Genomic DNA, 14,668 nt, shown 5'->3' on the forward strand with positions numbered 1-14,668 from the left:
GACATTTGCAGTGCACTTCACTACTGCATCATCAAACAATAGCCCCTTCACACAGTAATTGCGGTAAATTACCGTAAAATTATCACACAAACGTGCCGTCCATATTTTTTTTACCGATAAGATACCATTCACACATAAGCATCAAAATACGGTGAACTCTGTGATGTTTGATGCTGAGCCGCTTTCTTCATCCACCTGGATGAGAAGCACTTTGGTTTTACTATCTGTCTAATTTGACAACAGTGTTGTCTGAGTGACAGGCACAAGGGGATGATCACACAGAATGCGGATTTGCTCTTAAAAACACGAGATGCATAATAGTTACTATAGTACTGCATTATAAGTTGGCTACGCAATAAAAGCAGAGCCGCAACACTGATGATTGGAAAAGAAGGCAGGGTCATGGTACAAGGGTCAGATATCCGTTTAGTGCGTTTACATAGAAAAACAATTAAAAGCAGCAGAACTTACCGTATATGGCTCAGGCAGAGCTTTATGTTTGGCCCAAAGCAGACTTCTTACATTAGTGCGTTCTGACCTTGTATGTGCTCATACTGGTTATCCTGTTCTTTGTTCACACATCGCATCATACTGATAATTTATTGGTAGTGTTATAACTTCTCATACCGGGAAATTGCCAGAACCAATTTACTGGTATTTTTAAAAAGGTCCTGTTCACACATGATCTCTTAACGATAATTTACCGGTAATTCAGCCGGAAATATGTACACTGTGTGCAGAATTATTAGGCAAGTTGATTTTCTGATCATATTTTTTTTCTAAGCACATTTTACCAATTCCAATCCACATCAATCTTAATAACTACTATTAATATTGTTTTTAATCATTTATAAGTGATATATAATTGTTCATGAAGGCTGGAAATGAAAAATGCCTTACATTCAGGTGTGCAGAATTATTAGGCAGGTTTGCTTTTACAGGCAAAATGAGCCAAAAAAGAGATTTAACTCAGACTGAAAAGTCAAAAATTATTAAATACTCATGGGAAGGACGCAATACTAATGCAATACCAGAAATTGCAAAGTTAAAGCATGACCAAGGGAAAGCAAAATGCTCATTGGGTCAGCGGGGTCATACAAAATCAGGTGGAAAAGAAAAGACACATGTTAACTGCAAAAGAGTTAAGAATTAAGGTGAAGAATTAAGTGTGAAACCATCAGGAACCCTTTAGTCTCCACCGCCACCATTTTCCAGAACTGCAACCTACCTGGAGTCTTCAGAAGTGCAAGGTGCCAGGATCTCAGAGACTTAGGTTAGCTAAATAATCCTAAAAAATGACCCACACTTAATAAGAATCACAAGCTGAAGTGTTGTGAAATACATGAAGACTGGGTTTTTATAGGCTTTATAGACAGACAGCTTGAGAGTGACTCCTGAAGGACCAGCACCACATCCTCTTTTACCACTGTTTGAAGAATTTATCTTCCAGAATCTGGCAGTAAAGTGTGGGAGTTCACTTTTAGTCCCTCTCTAATCCTGAAATATCCGTCTTGCAGAGATGGACTAAAAATGATCTTCCAAAACTTACTACCAGATTCTGGAAGATAAATTCTTCAAACAGTGGTAAAAGAGGATGTGGTGCTGGTCCTTCAGGAGTCACTCTCAATCTGTCTGTCTATAAGGCCTATAAAAACCCAGTCTTCATGTATTTTATAACACTTCCGCTTGTGATTCTTATTAAAAGCGGGTCATTTTTTAGGATTCTTTAGCTAACCTAAGTCTCTGAGATCTTGACACCTTGCACTTCTGGAGACTCCAGGTAGGTTGCAGTTCTGGAAAATGGTGGCGCTGGAGACTAAAGGGTTCCTGATGGTTTCACACTTAATTCTTCACCTTAATTCTTAACTCTTTTGCAGTTAACATGTGTCTTTTCTTTTCCACCTGTTTTTGTATGACCCCACTGACCCAATGAGCATTTTGCTGTCCATTGGTCATGCTTTAACTTTGCAATTTCTAGTATTGCATTAGTATTGCGTCCTTCTTGTGAGTATTTAATAATTTTTGACTTTTCAGTCTGAGTTAAATCTCTTTTTTGGCTCATTTTGCCTGTAAAAGCAAACCTGCCTAATAATTCTGCACACCTGAATATAAAGCGTTTTTCATTTCCAGCCTTCATGAACAATTATATATCACTTATAAATGATTAAAAACATTATTAATAGTAGTTATTAAGATTGATGTGGATTGAAATTGGTAAAATGTGCTTGGAAAAAAAATATGATCAGAAAGTCAGCTTGCCTAATAATTCTGCACACAGTGTATGTGTGAAAGGGGCTAATGAAACATTTAGGCAATAAAATTATACGACTTTCCCCCATCCTTGTGAAAAAGAAGTGTACTTAATTGTATTGAATGTGCCCTTGTTGTGTACTTTTTGTATTTTTAAAAACGACACTTGCAGGCAATATAATATTAATGAAATAAAAGGCCATTTAGGTGTACTTTAAGTGAGTACACTTATATGACTATGTTTGTTAAACCACTTAAAGGGATAGTTCACCCAAAAATTAAAATTTTGCCATTACTTAACCCCAAGTTGTTCCAAACCTGTATGTTTTTTTCTTCTTCTGTTGAACACAAAAGAAGATATTTTAAAGAATGTTGGTAACCACACAACAAAATCTCCAGAGTTAAATCAGCTCTGCTCAGAGTACATTTGGTCCCTCTCTAAATAGTGTTAAAATAACACTAAAGCAGAGTTAAAGTTAATGAGATAATTAAGCAATTAATTAAATAATGGTTGTGCATTAGTGATGAACACCTGCTGTTAACAAGCAGAATCACTGAAGAAAAGAGAAACACAAGAACTACAACTGACTTCAGTCACAGCCTTGTTAATTGCTTAATTATCTCATTAACTTTAACTCTGCTTCAGTGTTACTTTAACACTATTTAGAGAGGGACCATATGTACTCTGAGCAGAGTTGATTTAACTCTGGGGATTTTTCTGTGCAGACAGCTGATGGCACCCATTGACTTTCATAGTAGTAAAAAAATACTAAGGAAGTCAGTGGGTGCCATCAGATGTCTGGTTACCAAAATACTTTAAAATAACTTATTATGTGTTCAACAGAAGAATGGAACAACATGAGGGTGACTATATGATAACATAATTTTCATTTTTGAGTGAACTATCCCTTTAAATACTCCTTTACAGTACATTGTAATAATGCCAAATGAAATTACTTGTTAGTACATTTGAATGATTATGTAAGGAAAAATTGACTATGGGCCGTTAAATTATAGAAAAATAATGCACCCTCAAGGTAGTAATGTGGTCACAATAAGAAGCGAAGTAATATGGAATAGGTAAGACCTGCCTGGAACTACTTTAATTGTGCATAGTAGAACATTGGTCAACCATTCAAAATCTCGCAATCAGTAGCCCCGTAGTATAAGTTTTAATAATCATTTGCCATGCTTTAAAAAATTACACTTATTTTGATGTGTTGACTTACGTACTAAGCACATTTAAAGTTAATATAAAGTATTTTGCAACTCCATTACAAATGTGTAATAACAATTATATTTAAATACATGACATACAAATTTCAATAAAAATTATATTAAAGTATATTTTAGTTTATAATAAATACTTGTCAGTACATTGACACTTTAACCATATTTCAAAGACAAGAATAGTAACTATGAAATTACATATAAAGATGTACTTAAGCCCTATTTAAGTAAAAAAAATATATAAATACAATGTTCAGCTATCTGTATTTCATATAAATTTAAACTGAAAAGTGTTTTCATTTAATTGCAATTAACATGCAATTTAGTGTCCTAAAACATTACTTTAAGTCCACACTTTAGTATAATCTTTTAGGTCACACTTTAGTTTGGGGAACACATATTCACTATTAACTACAACTTTTGCTTCAATACACTGCTAATTTACTGATTATTAGTAGTTAGTAAGATAGTTGTTGTACTGGTTAAGTTTAGGTATTAGGTTAGGATAAAGGGATGTAGAAAATACATTAATATGTCCTTTATAAGTACTAATAAACTGCCAATTTCATAGTAATATACAAGCTGTTAATAGTAAGAAATTGGCCCCCAAACCCAAAGTTTTACCATCTTTTATTTCCGTAACAAGTACTCTTTTTAAAATGATGTTAGTGTACTTCTTTTTCAGAAGGGCTGCTTTGGTTATTTACACAGAAAACAAGTTTTTTCAAAGGTGGAAAAATATAGCTAATGCACTATCCAAACCTGCTTCTGAATCAGATTAAAATAGCTGTAAGAAAGTTCTACCTTAATTATACTTGCTTAATATCGATTTTATCAGTATGTGAAGTTTCCTCTAACGGTGACTGTCTGATCATATCAAAAATTGGATGTCTAGTGCCACAACAGGCAAATTGGGCTCAACAAGATGTGTCATCAGAAAATTTCCCCGCCTGCACAGATTTACTCTTCATTTGATTTTTGTTGCGATATATCTGATTGCTTTTGGAAGGATAATTCTTGCAGATTCTATTATTCCTGATATGCACTTTGTGTTTAAATTAATCCAGATTATTCTGTCAGCAGTGATTATGGTTTGTTTATGACAGATGTGGCCTCCTGATCTGTTTTCTTCTGTCACATAGTCTCAATTTCTGTGAAAGCTGAACTTCTCCAAAAATCTTGCTAAGGAGATTTAATTTGCTTTGTAAACGCTGTGGTCATCTGTCATGTTTATTAATGATTTATTGTATTGTAAGATGTATCTGTAAGCTCCACAGTCATAGTAAATAATCATAACCATAATCTTTCTATGTGGAAACAATTATTATTATGGAATTATTATTGTTTCCACATAGAAGTGCCCTTTGAATGGCAGTCACATTTCCGTGTACATGAAAGGTCTTTAAATGCTAATCGCATTGCCCCAGCAATTACAGCAAGCATTAATATAAGAGCTGCAAATTGGCTTTATACCTCTGAGCAATCAAGAAATGCTGATGACCTTTCAAGAGACACATTCAATAAATATGACAAACTCTCCAGCCTGTTCCCACTGGTCCTGGTGGACATTGATTAATTTTCTTTTATACCTGACTTTTATACATGATAAACAGTGCTTGAGTTAGCAAATATTCAAATACATCAAAGGTCATTTTTGTATCTTTTGTTCTTTATCTCTAAGAAAAATCATATTTTATAAGCAAGTATTCTCTATCAAAGGCATTCCAGTGTGTAACACTCTATAGCTCAGTTTCAAAACCTACATAAGACAGCATTTTTAGGCATCATAAGTGTGCTCTCTACATGAAGGCTGTTCCAAAACAGTAAGCATGCAAAATTATTCTTTACATTTTGGTGAAAATTGCATGTATCCTTCATGAAGAAGGCAAACGCTGAATGTTTTGCAACAGCACAAGGTAAAAAATAATTCAAAATTCAACAGAAATTATGGTAACATTTTACATTGTTAACATACACTATATTGCCAAAAGTATTGGGACACCCCTCCAAATCATTGAATTCAGGTGTTCCAATCAGTTCCATGGCCACAGGTATAAAATCAAGCACCTAGGCATGCAGACTGCTTCTACAAACATTTGTGAAAGAATGAGTCGCTCTCAGGAGCTCAGTGAATTACCGTGATAGGTTGTCACCTGTGCAATAAGTCCATTCGTGAAATTTCCTCACTACTAAATATTCCACTGTCAACTGTTAGTGGTATCATAACAAAGTGGAAGCAACTCAGCCACAAAGTGGTAGGCCATGTAAAATCTCACAGCGGGGTCAGCGCATGCTGAGGCGCACAGTCCAGAGAAGTCGATAGCTACAGACCTCCAAACTTTGTGTGGCCTTTAGATTAGCTCAAGAACAGTGCGTAGAGAGCTTCATGGAATGGGTTAACATGGCCGAGCAGCTGCATCCAAGCCTTACATCACCAAGTGCAATGCAAAGCGTCGGATGCAGCGGTGTAAAGCACGCCGCCACTGGACTCTAGAGCAGTGGAGACGTGTTCTCTGGAGTGACGAATCATGCTTCTCTGTCTGGCAATCTGATGGACGAGTCTGGGTTTGGCGGTTGCCAGGAGAACGGTACTTGCCTGACTGCATTGTGCCAAGTGTAAAGTTTGGTGGAAGGGGGATTATGGTGTGGGGTTGTTTTTCAGGGGTTGGGCTTGGCCCCTTAGTTCCAGTGAAAGGAACACTTGATGTTTCAGTATATCAAGACATTTTGGACAATTTCATGCTCCTAACTTTGTGGGAACAGTTTGGGGATGGCCCCTTCCTGTTCCAACATGACTTCGCACCAGTGCACAAAGCAAGGTCCATAAAGACATGGATGAGCGAGTTTGGTGTGGAGGAACTTGACTGACCTGCACAGAGTCCTGACCTAAACCCCATAGAACACCTTTGGGATGAATTAGAGCGGAGACTGTGAGCCAGGCCTTCTTGCCATCATCACTGCCTGACCTCACAAATGCGCTTCTAGAAGAATGGTCAAATATTCCCTTAAACACACTCCTAAACCTTGTGGAAAGCCTTCCCAGAAGAGTTATAGCTGCAAAGGGTGGGCCAACTCCATATTAAACTCTACGGATTAAGAATGGGATGCCATTAAAGTTCATGTGCACATAAAGGCAGGCTTCCCAAAACTTTTGGCAATATAGTGTGTATTGTACATTGTTAACATATTGTTAACATATACATTAGTTATGAACTAACAATGAACATTACTTCTACAGCATTTATTAACTCGTTCCCTGCCATTGATGGAAATTTCCGGCTTTCCGTGTTTTCACTGTTATATGGTAGGGGGCGCTATTATGCATCTTCTGAAAGAGCACTGAATCTCCTGATCAAAACACAGGCGAAGAAGAAGCAGAAACTTGCGATAGCATATGTAAGCAGATGCATATGTAAAATATCACAATCATAAATATTAAACAGCATATAAATCAAAACTGCCCAACGTTATCGAATGAAATTGTCCATCTGGACAAAGTCTTTGACAAAAATGCATTTTTCTTAGCTTTTTGCTCAAAATGTTGCCTTTTTTATGAAACTTTCCCACATTTAAGTGCTGATGAAAAAAGGATGCATTAAGCTAGAATAAAATGTTTTTCTGTTTGTTTGTTTTTAAAGCAGAGGGTCTGTTCGTTCTTTATATTGCATGTTCAGATATCAAAATATTCTAGGGGCCATGTTGTGAAAATATTCAAAAATGCTGGCGGTGGCTGGCAACTTTAAAAAGAAAAAAAAATGCTAAGGGAAAGAGTTAATCATAGTTGATCATAGTAATCAACATTTACTAATATATATTTAAGATTAAAAGTTGTATCTGTTATAATTAGTTAATGCACTGTGAACTAACATGAACAAGAACATTTTTATTTACTAACATTACCAATGATTAATAAATGCTGTAAAATACATTGCTCATTGTTAGTCAAATTTAGATAATGTTAAAAAATGAACTAATGTTAAAAAATTTGACCTTATTGTGAAATGATACCAAAATTATAAATGTATTTCCTCCAGTAATAAAATTAATACAAATAGTCTAATAGTCATTCTCATGAAAGATTTACTATTTTTGCAGTGTTGCACTGTTAGCTTAGCAACATGCTAATATCAAACTCTATTGCAATCAATTGAGAATTGAATAGCCTATTTTGAGTGTTTCAAATCAGTCACCCATGAGGTTTAATTTCAATTAAGATGCTGCCTTAGAAGGTAGCTGCCTATGTAGGCAGTATACAGGAAGACTACTCACTAGGGTTTGGAACAGAGCTTCCGTGTCTGTGTCAGTCTGTAGCGCATTGTGACTGGTAGGGCATTTCTGATTGATTGTTAGTGGATAATTACAAATAGCGAGACCCAAGGGTTAAACCGTGCCGCGTGGTTTGTTCGATAAGAACAAAGGGGTCAAAGGTCAGCTGGATGTTGAGTGCTGATCCTATTCTTCAGTTTGTAGCAATGGGGCTCCCTCCAGGGAATTATTTGTTGTATTCTATTTGTTCAATGTGCACACAGGGGACCATAATAAAATATATAGCAAAGGTTCAAAAGGCTTCAAGGTCAAATATAACTAGACTCTTTTTAAATGTTAATTTGGTTTTCCTGTTCTATTTTCACCTTTTATTTTTCTGATGTGTTTTGAACCAACAGCCGACACAAAACAGTCACGAACGCCTCGCCGCACACAACAACCAAAGACCCTGAACACGCCAGAGGACTCCACATACTACACACTCATTCATGTGAGTCAGCATCACACAATGACACTCACTTTATCTGAGAATTATCTGGGCTTCTGCTTAAATGATCTTTCTCATGCTGGGTCTTTTCCAGAGGTCTGTCCAGGACGATAAAAGGAGGCCGAGAAAACAAAGGTAAATCAATTAGAAGAAGTGTTAGACTAAACTACAATCTGCCTAGATACTGCTGCTTTGCAGACAAAGAGAGAAAAAAAGCTATGTTTGGAATGGAATACTAGTGTACAGCATACTACGCATGATACACTGTATACTGCATTATTTTAATAGCATATGAAACCGTGTGCAGTGAAACAATACGGTAAATTGTTGTCACATGACCTCACATTAAATATTTAAATAAGCAAGTGGAGGCAACTTTTGCTCACCAAGACTGCATTTATTTGATCAAAAATATAGTAAAAACAGAAATATTAATTACAATTTAAAGGAACTGTATTCTATTTTAATATATTTTAAAATGAAATGTATTCCTGTTATGGCAAAAAAAAAAAATATATATATATATATATATATATATATATATATATATATATATATATATATATATATTTATTTTTTTTTTTTTTTTTTTTTTTTTTTTTTTTTATATAAATTGCTGAACAAAAGTTTTTTTTTTTTTGTTTTTTTATTACTGACCTCAAACTTCTGAACAGTAGTGTAAATGTGGTAATTTTGCATTTTAATTTTGTTAAATCCAATAACGTTTAACTGATTTAGAGGCAAAAATCAAATGGTCAAATGGTCAAAAGCAAATCAAACGCAGTGCATTGTGGAATAAAGTTCAGTGCACAAATTAGAAATGTTGTAGGTCATCATGGGTAAGAAATTTTGCATACTGGCACAAATACTTCAGAAGGGTATTACTATAGTATACTACTGTTCCAAACCAAGCCATAAAAGCAAAGTAATGCATAAGAAAACACTTGATATAAAGCTAAATCCCAACACACATGAATGATATCAGTTCACCTAAAATCAAATTGAATAATTGTGTTAATAAAAATGCCAGTGTTGTCTCCAGGCCACTTTTTAATAGGTTCATATCTTAATTGCTCTTAAAAAATTCTTAGTATAACCATCTAGTCTGTCTGACTAATAATTAATGCAATGATAGTTGTTCTCATGCTAGCCATAAAGTAATGCATGTAAAGAATATAGGTAAAGTATTTGGTATAAAATCAATAAAAACTGAATTATAGACAATGTTCAGATTGATCAAATTACGCTAATAGCTGGCACATTATGGCTCGTTCCTGTAGTGTTTTCCTGTCAGGAGTGAAGCCAGCGTGACACATCCGCAGTGTCACAGCATGTGTGAAATATTGTGTGTGTGAACATGTATCTGGACCTCCATGAGCGCAGCTGACAGGAGATTTCACAGGCCAGTCGAGTGACGAACAGCTCTGACAGACAGACAGGGTGTTGGACGCTTTATAACAGAACTCATAGAGATGCACAACATCAAGGACGAGTCATTTTTGCAAATGAATAAAGTCAATTTGAGCAGCAGCATACACCAGCTGACATCAGTATTCATGAAATCAACTTTCATAATATTCCTGGTCTTGTATATTTTTCTCATTGAGTATCCTGTTTCACTTGTAAATACTGTACGTCACACGAGCAGGTAAAATGGTTTGCGCATTTGACTTGACTTGAAGAGTGAGAAGGTCAGAAGAACGGACAAATCTCTGGCTCTGTCTGATAACTGGCACATGTTGTGTCAGAAAGAAATAGAGGAAGGGATTGGCAGTGGAAAGAGAGAAAACAGAGAGAGATAGGAGACCATTAAGGTATCTTGGGGGAAAAGGGCATGCTGAGGACATGCAGGTATTAAGGGAGTTCTGCAGTACAAATGTGCAGAACTACAGAGACACAGCAGACAGATGTAGCAGAACACTTGGTTTCTACAGGACTGTGTATCTGCCATATGAATCTAACCACGTCCAGGTCACATTTCACTGAAAAATCCAAAGAAAACAAAAAGAAATTATATTTCTCATGAAGAAAATGAAGCATATTTTATTATGACCATTGTGATTTTTGGCATTTTGACATTACAGCAATTTCATGTTTTCCAGACAAATTCTCCTTACACAAATGCAGTCATTATTTAAATAAAATAATAAATTCAGCATAAACTCAGAAAAACATAAAACACAATGAAAAAAAAAATCCAACAAATATTTAATACAATTTTTTTTTTAATTCAGAACAAGCACTAAAAAAGTTCTTTATTTTTTGTCTTTATTTTAAGTATCATATAGTATTCAATTATTCATATATTAATACTTTTTGGCATTTGTAATGTCTCTCAGACATGAATCTGAGAGACATCTCTGCTTTCATGAATTTTTGTAAAACTTGCATTCAGCATAAAGACAAAAACAAATATTACTACAATGAAAAAAATGCTTAAATACTTTATCATTGTAAGTATCATATTTAAAAGCATTAAATTATTATAAATATTTTTTTGGTAATAAAAATATGCAAGTATAATATATTTTTCTATTTTATATTAATTCTTTTGTAACGAATTTCCACTTGTTTTTATTAAACAAGATTTATATGCATAATCTGTATAATAATCCATAAACCAAACACAAAATAAACAAAAAGCAGAGCTAAACCTAACACAGCTTGACTTGATGCATGAACATAACATGAACAAACAAACTCACCACACTGGGTTACATGAACAAAGCTAGACAAGGGAACCATGAAACAAGAGGGCTATAAATACACAAGACTAATAATCAAGACAATGAACCAATCAGAAAACAAGACACATGACCACAACAAACCAAAGAAAACATGACAAAAGACTAAGGAAGCACATGACAAACTGGAAACATGAGTATGACGAAACTTCAAAATTAAAGACATGAACCAAAACAGACCATATTGGCTGAAGGCTCTGGCAGAGCAGCCATGACGTGAACAGGCTCAGTCCTGGCAGGCATGACGCAAGCAGGCTCAGGCTTGGCAGGCATGATGTAAACAGTCTCTGGCTTGACAGACATGACATGAAGAAACTCAGGCTTGGCAGACATGACGTGAGCGGTCTCTGGCTTGGCAGGCATGATGTGAAGAAACTCAGGCTTGGCAGGCATGACGTGAGCAGGCTCAGGCTTGGCTGGCATGACGTGAGCGGTCTCTGGCTTGGCAGGTATGATGTGAAGAAACTCAGGCTTGGAAGGCATGACGTGAGCGGTCTCTGGCTTGGCAGGCATGATGTGAAGAAACTCAGGCTTGGCAGGCATGACGTGAGCGGTCTCTGGCTTGGCAGGCATGATGTGAAGAAACTCAGGCTTGGAAGGCATGATGTGAAGAAACTCAGGCTTGGAAGGCATGACGTGAAGAAACTCAGGCTTGACAGGCATGATTTTAACATTCTCTGGCTTGGCAGGTACTGTGGGATTGCGGGGCTCCTCATCCACAAAACCCACAGTAAATGATGAGCCACTCATTAACAGAGTATAGTCAATGAATTGGGCCGGGGAAAAATTCATTTTTGCCTCTGGCAATCGAGACTGAACTGGTTCATTTAGCCCCATCCTAAAATGTCCTTTAGTGCCATGTCATTAAAATCCACAAGGTGAGAAAATTCAAGAAACTCCTCAACATAATCCTCAATGGCTAGATTCCCTTGACGAAGGCACAGGAGACGAACACTGGGTTCCTTGATACGGATCTAGATTTCTTTAATAAATAGTCCACTGAGGCAAGTTGCATTGTGAACCCAAGTGCAGTTTTATTAAACAAGATACGTGAATAATCCATAAACCAAAGACTTTGCAGAGCTAAACATGACTTGACGACATATAATCATGACATGAACAAACTCACCACACTGGGTTACACAAACAAAGCTAGACAAAGGAACCATGAAACAAGAGGGCTATAAATACACAAGACTAATGAGCAGACAAGGGACACCTGTGCACAATCAAGACAATGAACCAAACAGAGAACAAGACACATGACCACAACAAACCAAAGAGAACATGACACAAGACTAGGCAAGCACATGACAAACAGGAAACTTTAATTTATATATTTAGTTGTTTGTTTGATATAATACAAATGGAGAGAGACAGACAGGAAGTGCATCAGAAGGCCAGTGCTGACTGATGTAGTTACGTCAGAGGTCTAGCTGGCAGGCTGTAGGCTTTTGGCTTCATTGGCTTCATAGATCGCTGTTTTCATTACATAAGCCCTGAGACAATGGGTAAAGTCTACTGAAAGAACATTCACATTTGTGTCTGCTAAGGAGCCATGAATCAGAGCCTGTCCTGAAGGCCATCACTTACATATCGCAGAACAGCCATGAAATGCACTCAATATAGCATAATGGCTGCCCATTAATAGCAGCCTGCTATGACAAAATAGACATTATTTATGATCGGGAACAATAAACTTTGGCTAAAGGCAAGCAGGGTTTTCTGAAACAAAGAATTACAAATACAGCATTGTAAACAGGAATAGTTTTGCCATGATTCACTCAAACTCAAAAAAGTAGATGGGGACACCTTAAAAATAGCCTATCAATGACTCAATCAAAATCAAACAAATCAATGACTTACAGTATGAATAAATAATGACAGAATTTAATTTTATTGTGTGAACTATCCTTTAAAACTCAATGTGAAAGACTCATTGGTCCATGATTTTTGCAGCGATGCTATAGAAGAACCATTTTTGGTTGCCCAAAGAACTTCAGTGAACAGTTCTTAAAAGAACAATTTAAAGAACATTTTAATAATCTAAAGAACCCTTTTCCATTATAAAGAAGCTTTTGTTTATTGAAAAGGTTCCGTAGATGTTAAAGTTTCTTCACCGAACCATCAATGCCAATAAAGAACCTTTATTTTTGAGACTGTATAGGTACAAATTCATCTATTTTCTCTGCACCCACCAGCCCCAAAAAGCTGGACAACGATGACCAGTACTACCAGGGTTTGTCCAGCAGTAAATCCACAAGCCTGCCCAGTGACAGACGGCGGTCCAGCAAACAGAGAGCTTCCACTGAAAGAAGACGCTCTTCTGAGACACCGCTGTCCGAGATCCCTAAATCTGATATCCCTAACGATCCAAATGAGAAGAGGTGAAAAAACATTTGCATCATTCTGTCTAACAAATGCCCTCCTCAAGACGTTGACCTCACACTGCTATACACTGAGCGGTAGACATGATAAATGTGTTCGAGCAGAAGATGCAGATATCCCCGCTTTCTTTGACTTTCTCACTTGCATCTTCATTTCTGTGTGAAGTCATGCTTTATCTGCCCCTCTCTGTCCACAGGCACTCATTCTCTAGAATGCCCTCTACAGAGAGTCAAAGTGAGGAAAACCCCTATGACTACAGAAAGATACTGAGGAAGACCTCCCAGAGACGAAGACTTCTAACACAGCCATAACCCTCAACAACAGGACTACTGTAAATACTGTCAGTGACTGATGTGGTCAGCAAAGAAATGCTGTTTGTCCTGAAAGGAAGAGCTCACCTAAAAATGAACATTCTGGCATCATTTACTCATCATCGTGTCATTACAAACCCATGTGGTTTTCTTGCATGGAACACAAAAGGAGATATTTTGAATAATGTACCATCTGCTCTTTTCCACACGATTACAAAAATCAAGAAACTGAAGCTTTCAAATCTACAATAAGCCACAAAGTGATGTTTAATTCATCAAAGAATCATTCTTTTGAGTCAGACTTGAATCGATTGAAATGATTTGTTCACAAATCTGACTGATCCGATTGTGGTGGCTAAAAGCTCACTGGAGGGGAAGAAAAAAACTTTGGGTGACCGTTACCGTTTTGGGTTGGCTTCCCAAAGAACCGGAAGTTGTGATAGTCTTTTCTTCTCTATTGTGATTTATATCCAGGTGAAACGGCTTCTCAAACTAGAAAAAAATGTAGGGCGGGACTTCATTTTGTCTATTGGGAATTGATTGGATGGTTGTGATTTGCTATTGGTGGATCTCATGTGAGTGACATGTTGCCCCACCCTCACGCCAGTAAACGTCATCAGAGAAGAGATGAGATGTTATTTAATTAAAGATTATGAGGGCACATTAATTTTTTTTAACAAAAAAAAAAAAACTTTTTAAAAAACATTTATTTACAAAAAGATAAATGATGTGCACAAATCAATCATTTATAATAAATACTGCAATATGGGTTTAGTTTAAATAGTTACGAAAATAGTGTCCAATTATTGTTTTTTGCTGTACAGAATGTAACAATATCTAGCTAATCAGAGACTTAATGAATAGAAATGATGTTTTCATGGATGGAGCCAAAGAGCTGACATTGTAACCAGACATTTGTGCTGCACTTGCTTGATTTTTAACTCAGGTTTAGCAGTTGATGTTTTCTATGTTGATCCATTTATAAGTCACTT

At 36.3% G+C, this 14,668-nt stretch overlaps 1 protein-coding gene across 1 annotated transcript in view; it reads left to right on the forward strand.

Annotated features, from left to right (window-relative positions):
- Positions 1–14,223, forward strand: part of myo3a (myosin IIIA) — a 128,362-nt gene extending 114,139 nt beyond the window's left edge. Inside the window, 4 exon segments of the mRNA XM_048174702.1 lie at positions 8,145–8,236; positions 8,328–8,368; positions 13,179–13,364; positions 13,562–14,223. Of these exon segments, the coding sequence (XP_048030659.1) occupies positions 8,145–8,236; positions 8,328–8,368; positions 13,179–13,364; positions 13,562–13,676 (434 nt within the window). The 3' untranslated portion in view covers positions 13,677–14,223.
- Positions 14,224–14,668: the final 445 nt, after the last annotated feature.

Source organism: Megalobrama amblycephala, linkage group LG22 (assembly GCF_018812025.1).
Source record: "Megalobrama amblycephala isolate DHTTF-2021 linkage group LG22, ASM1881202v1, whole genome shotgun sequence".
NCBI lineage: Eukaryota > Metazoa > Chordata > Actinopteri > Cypriniformes > Xenocyprididae > Megalobrama > Megalobrama amblycephala.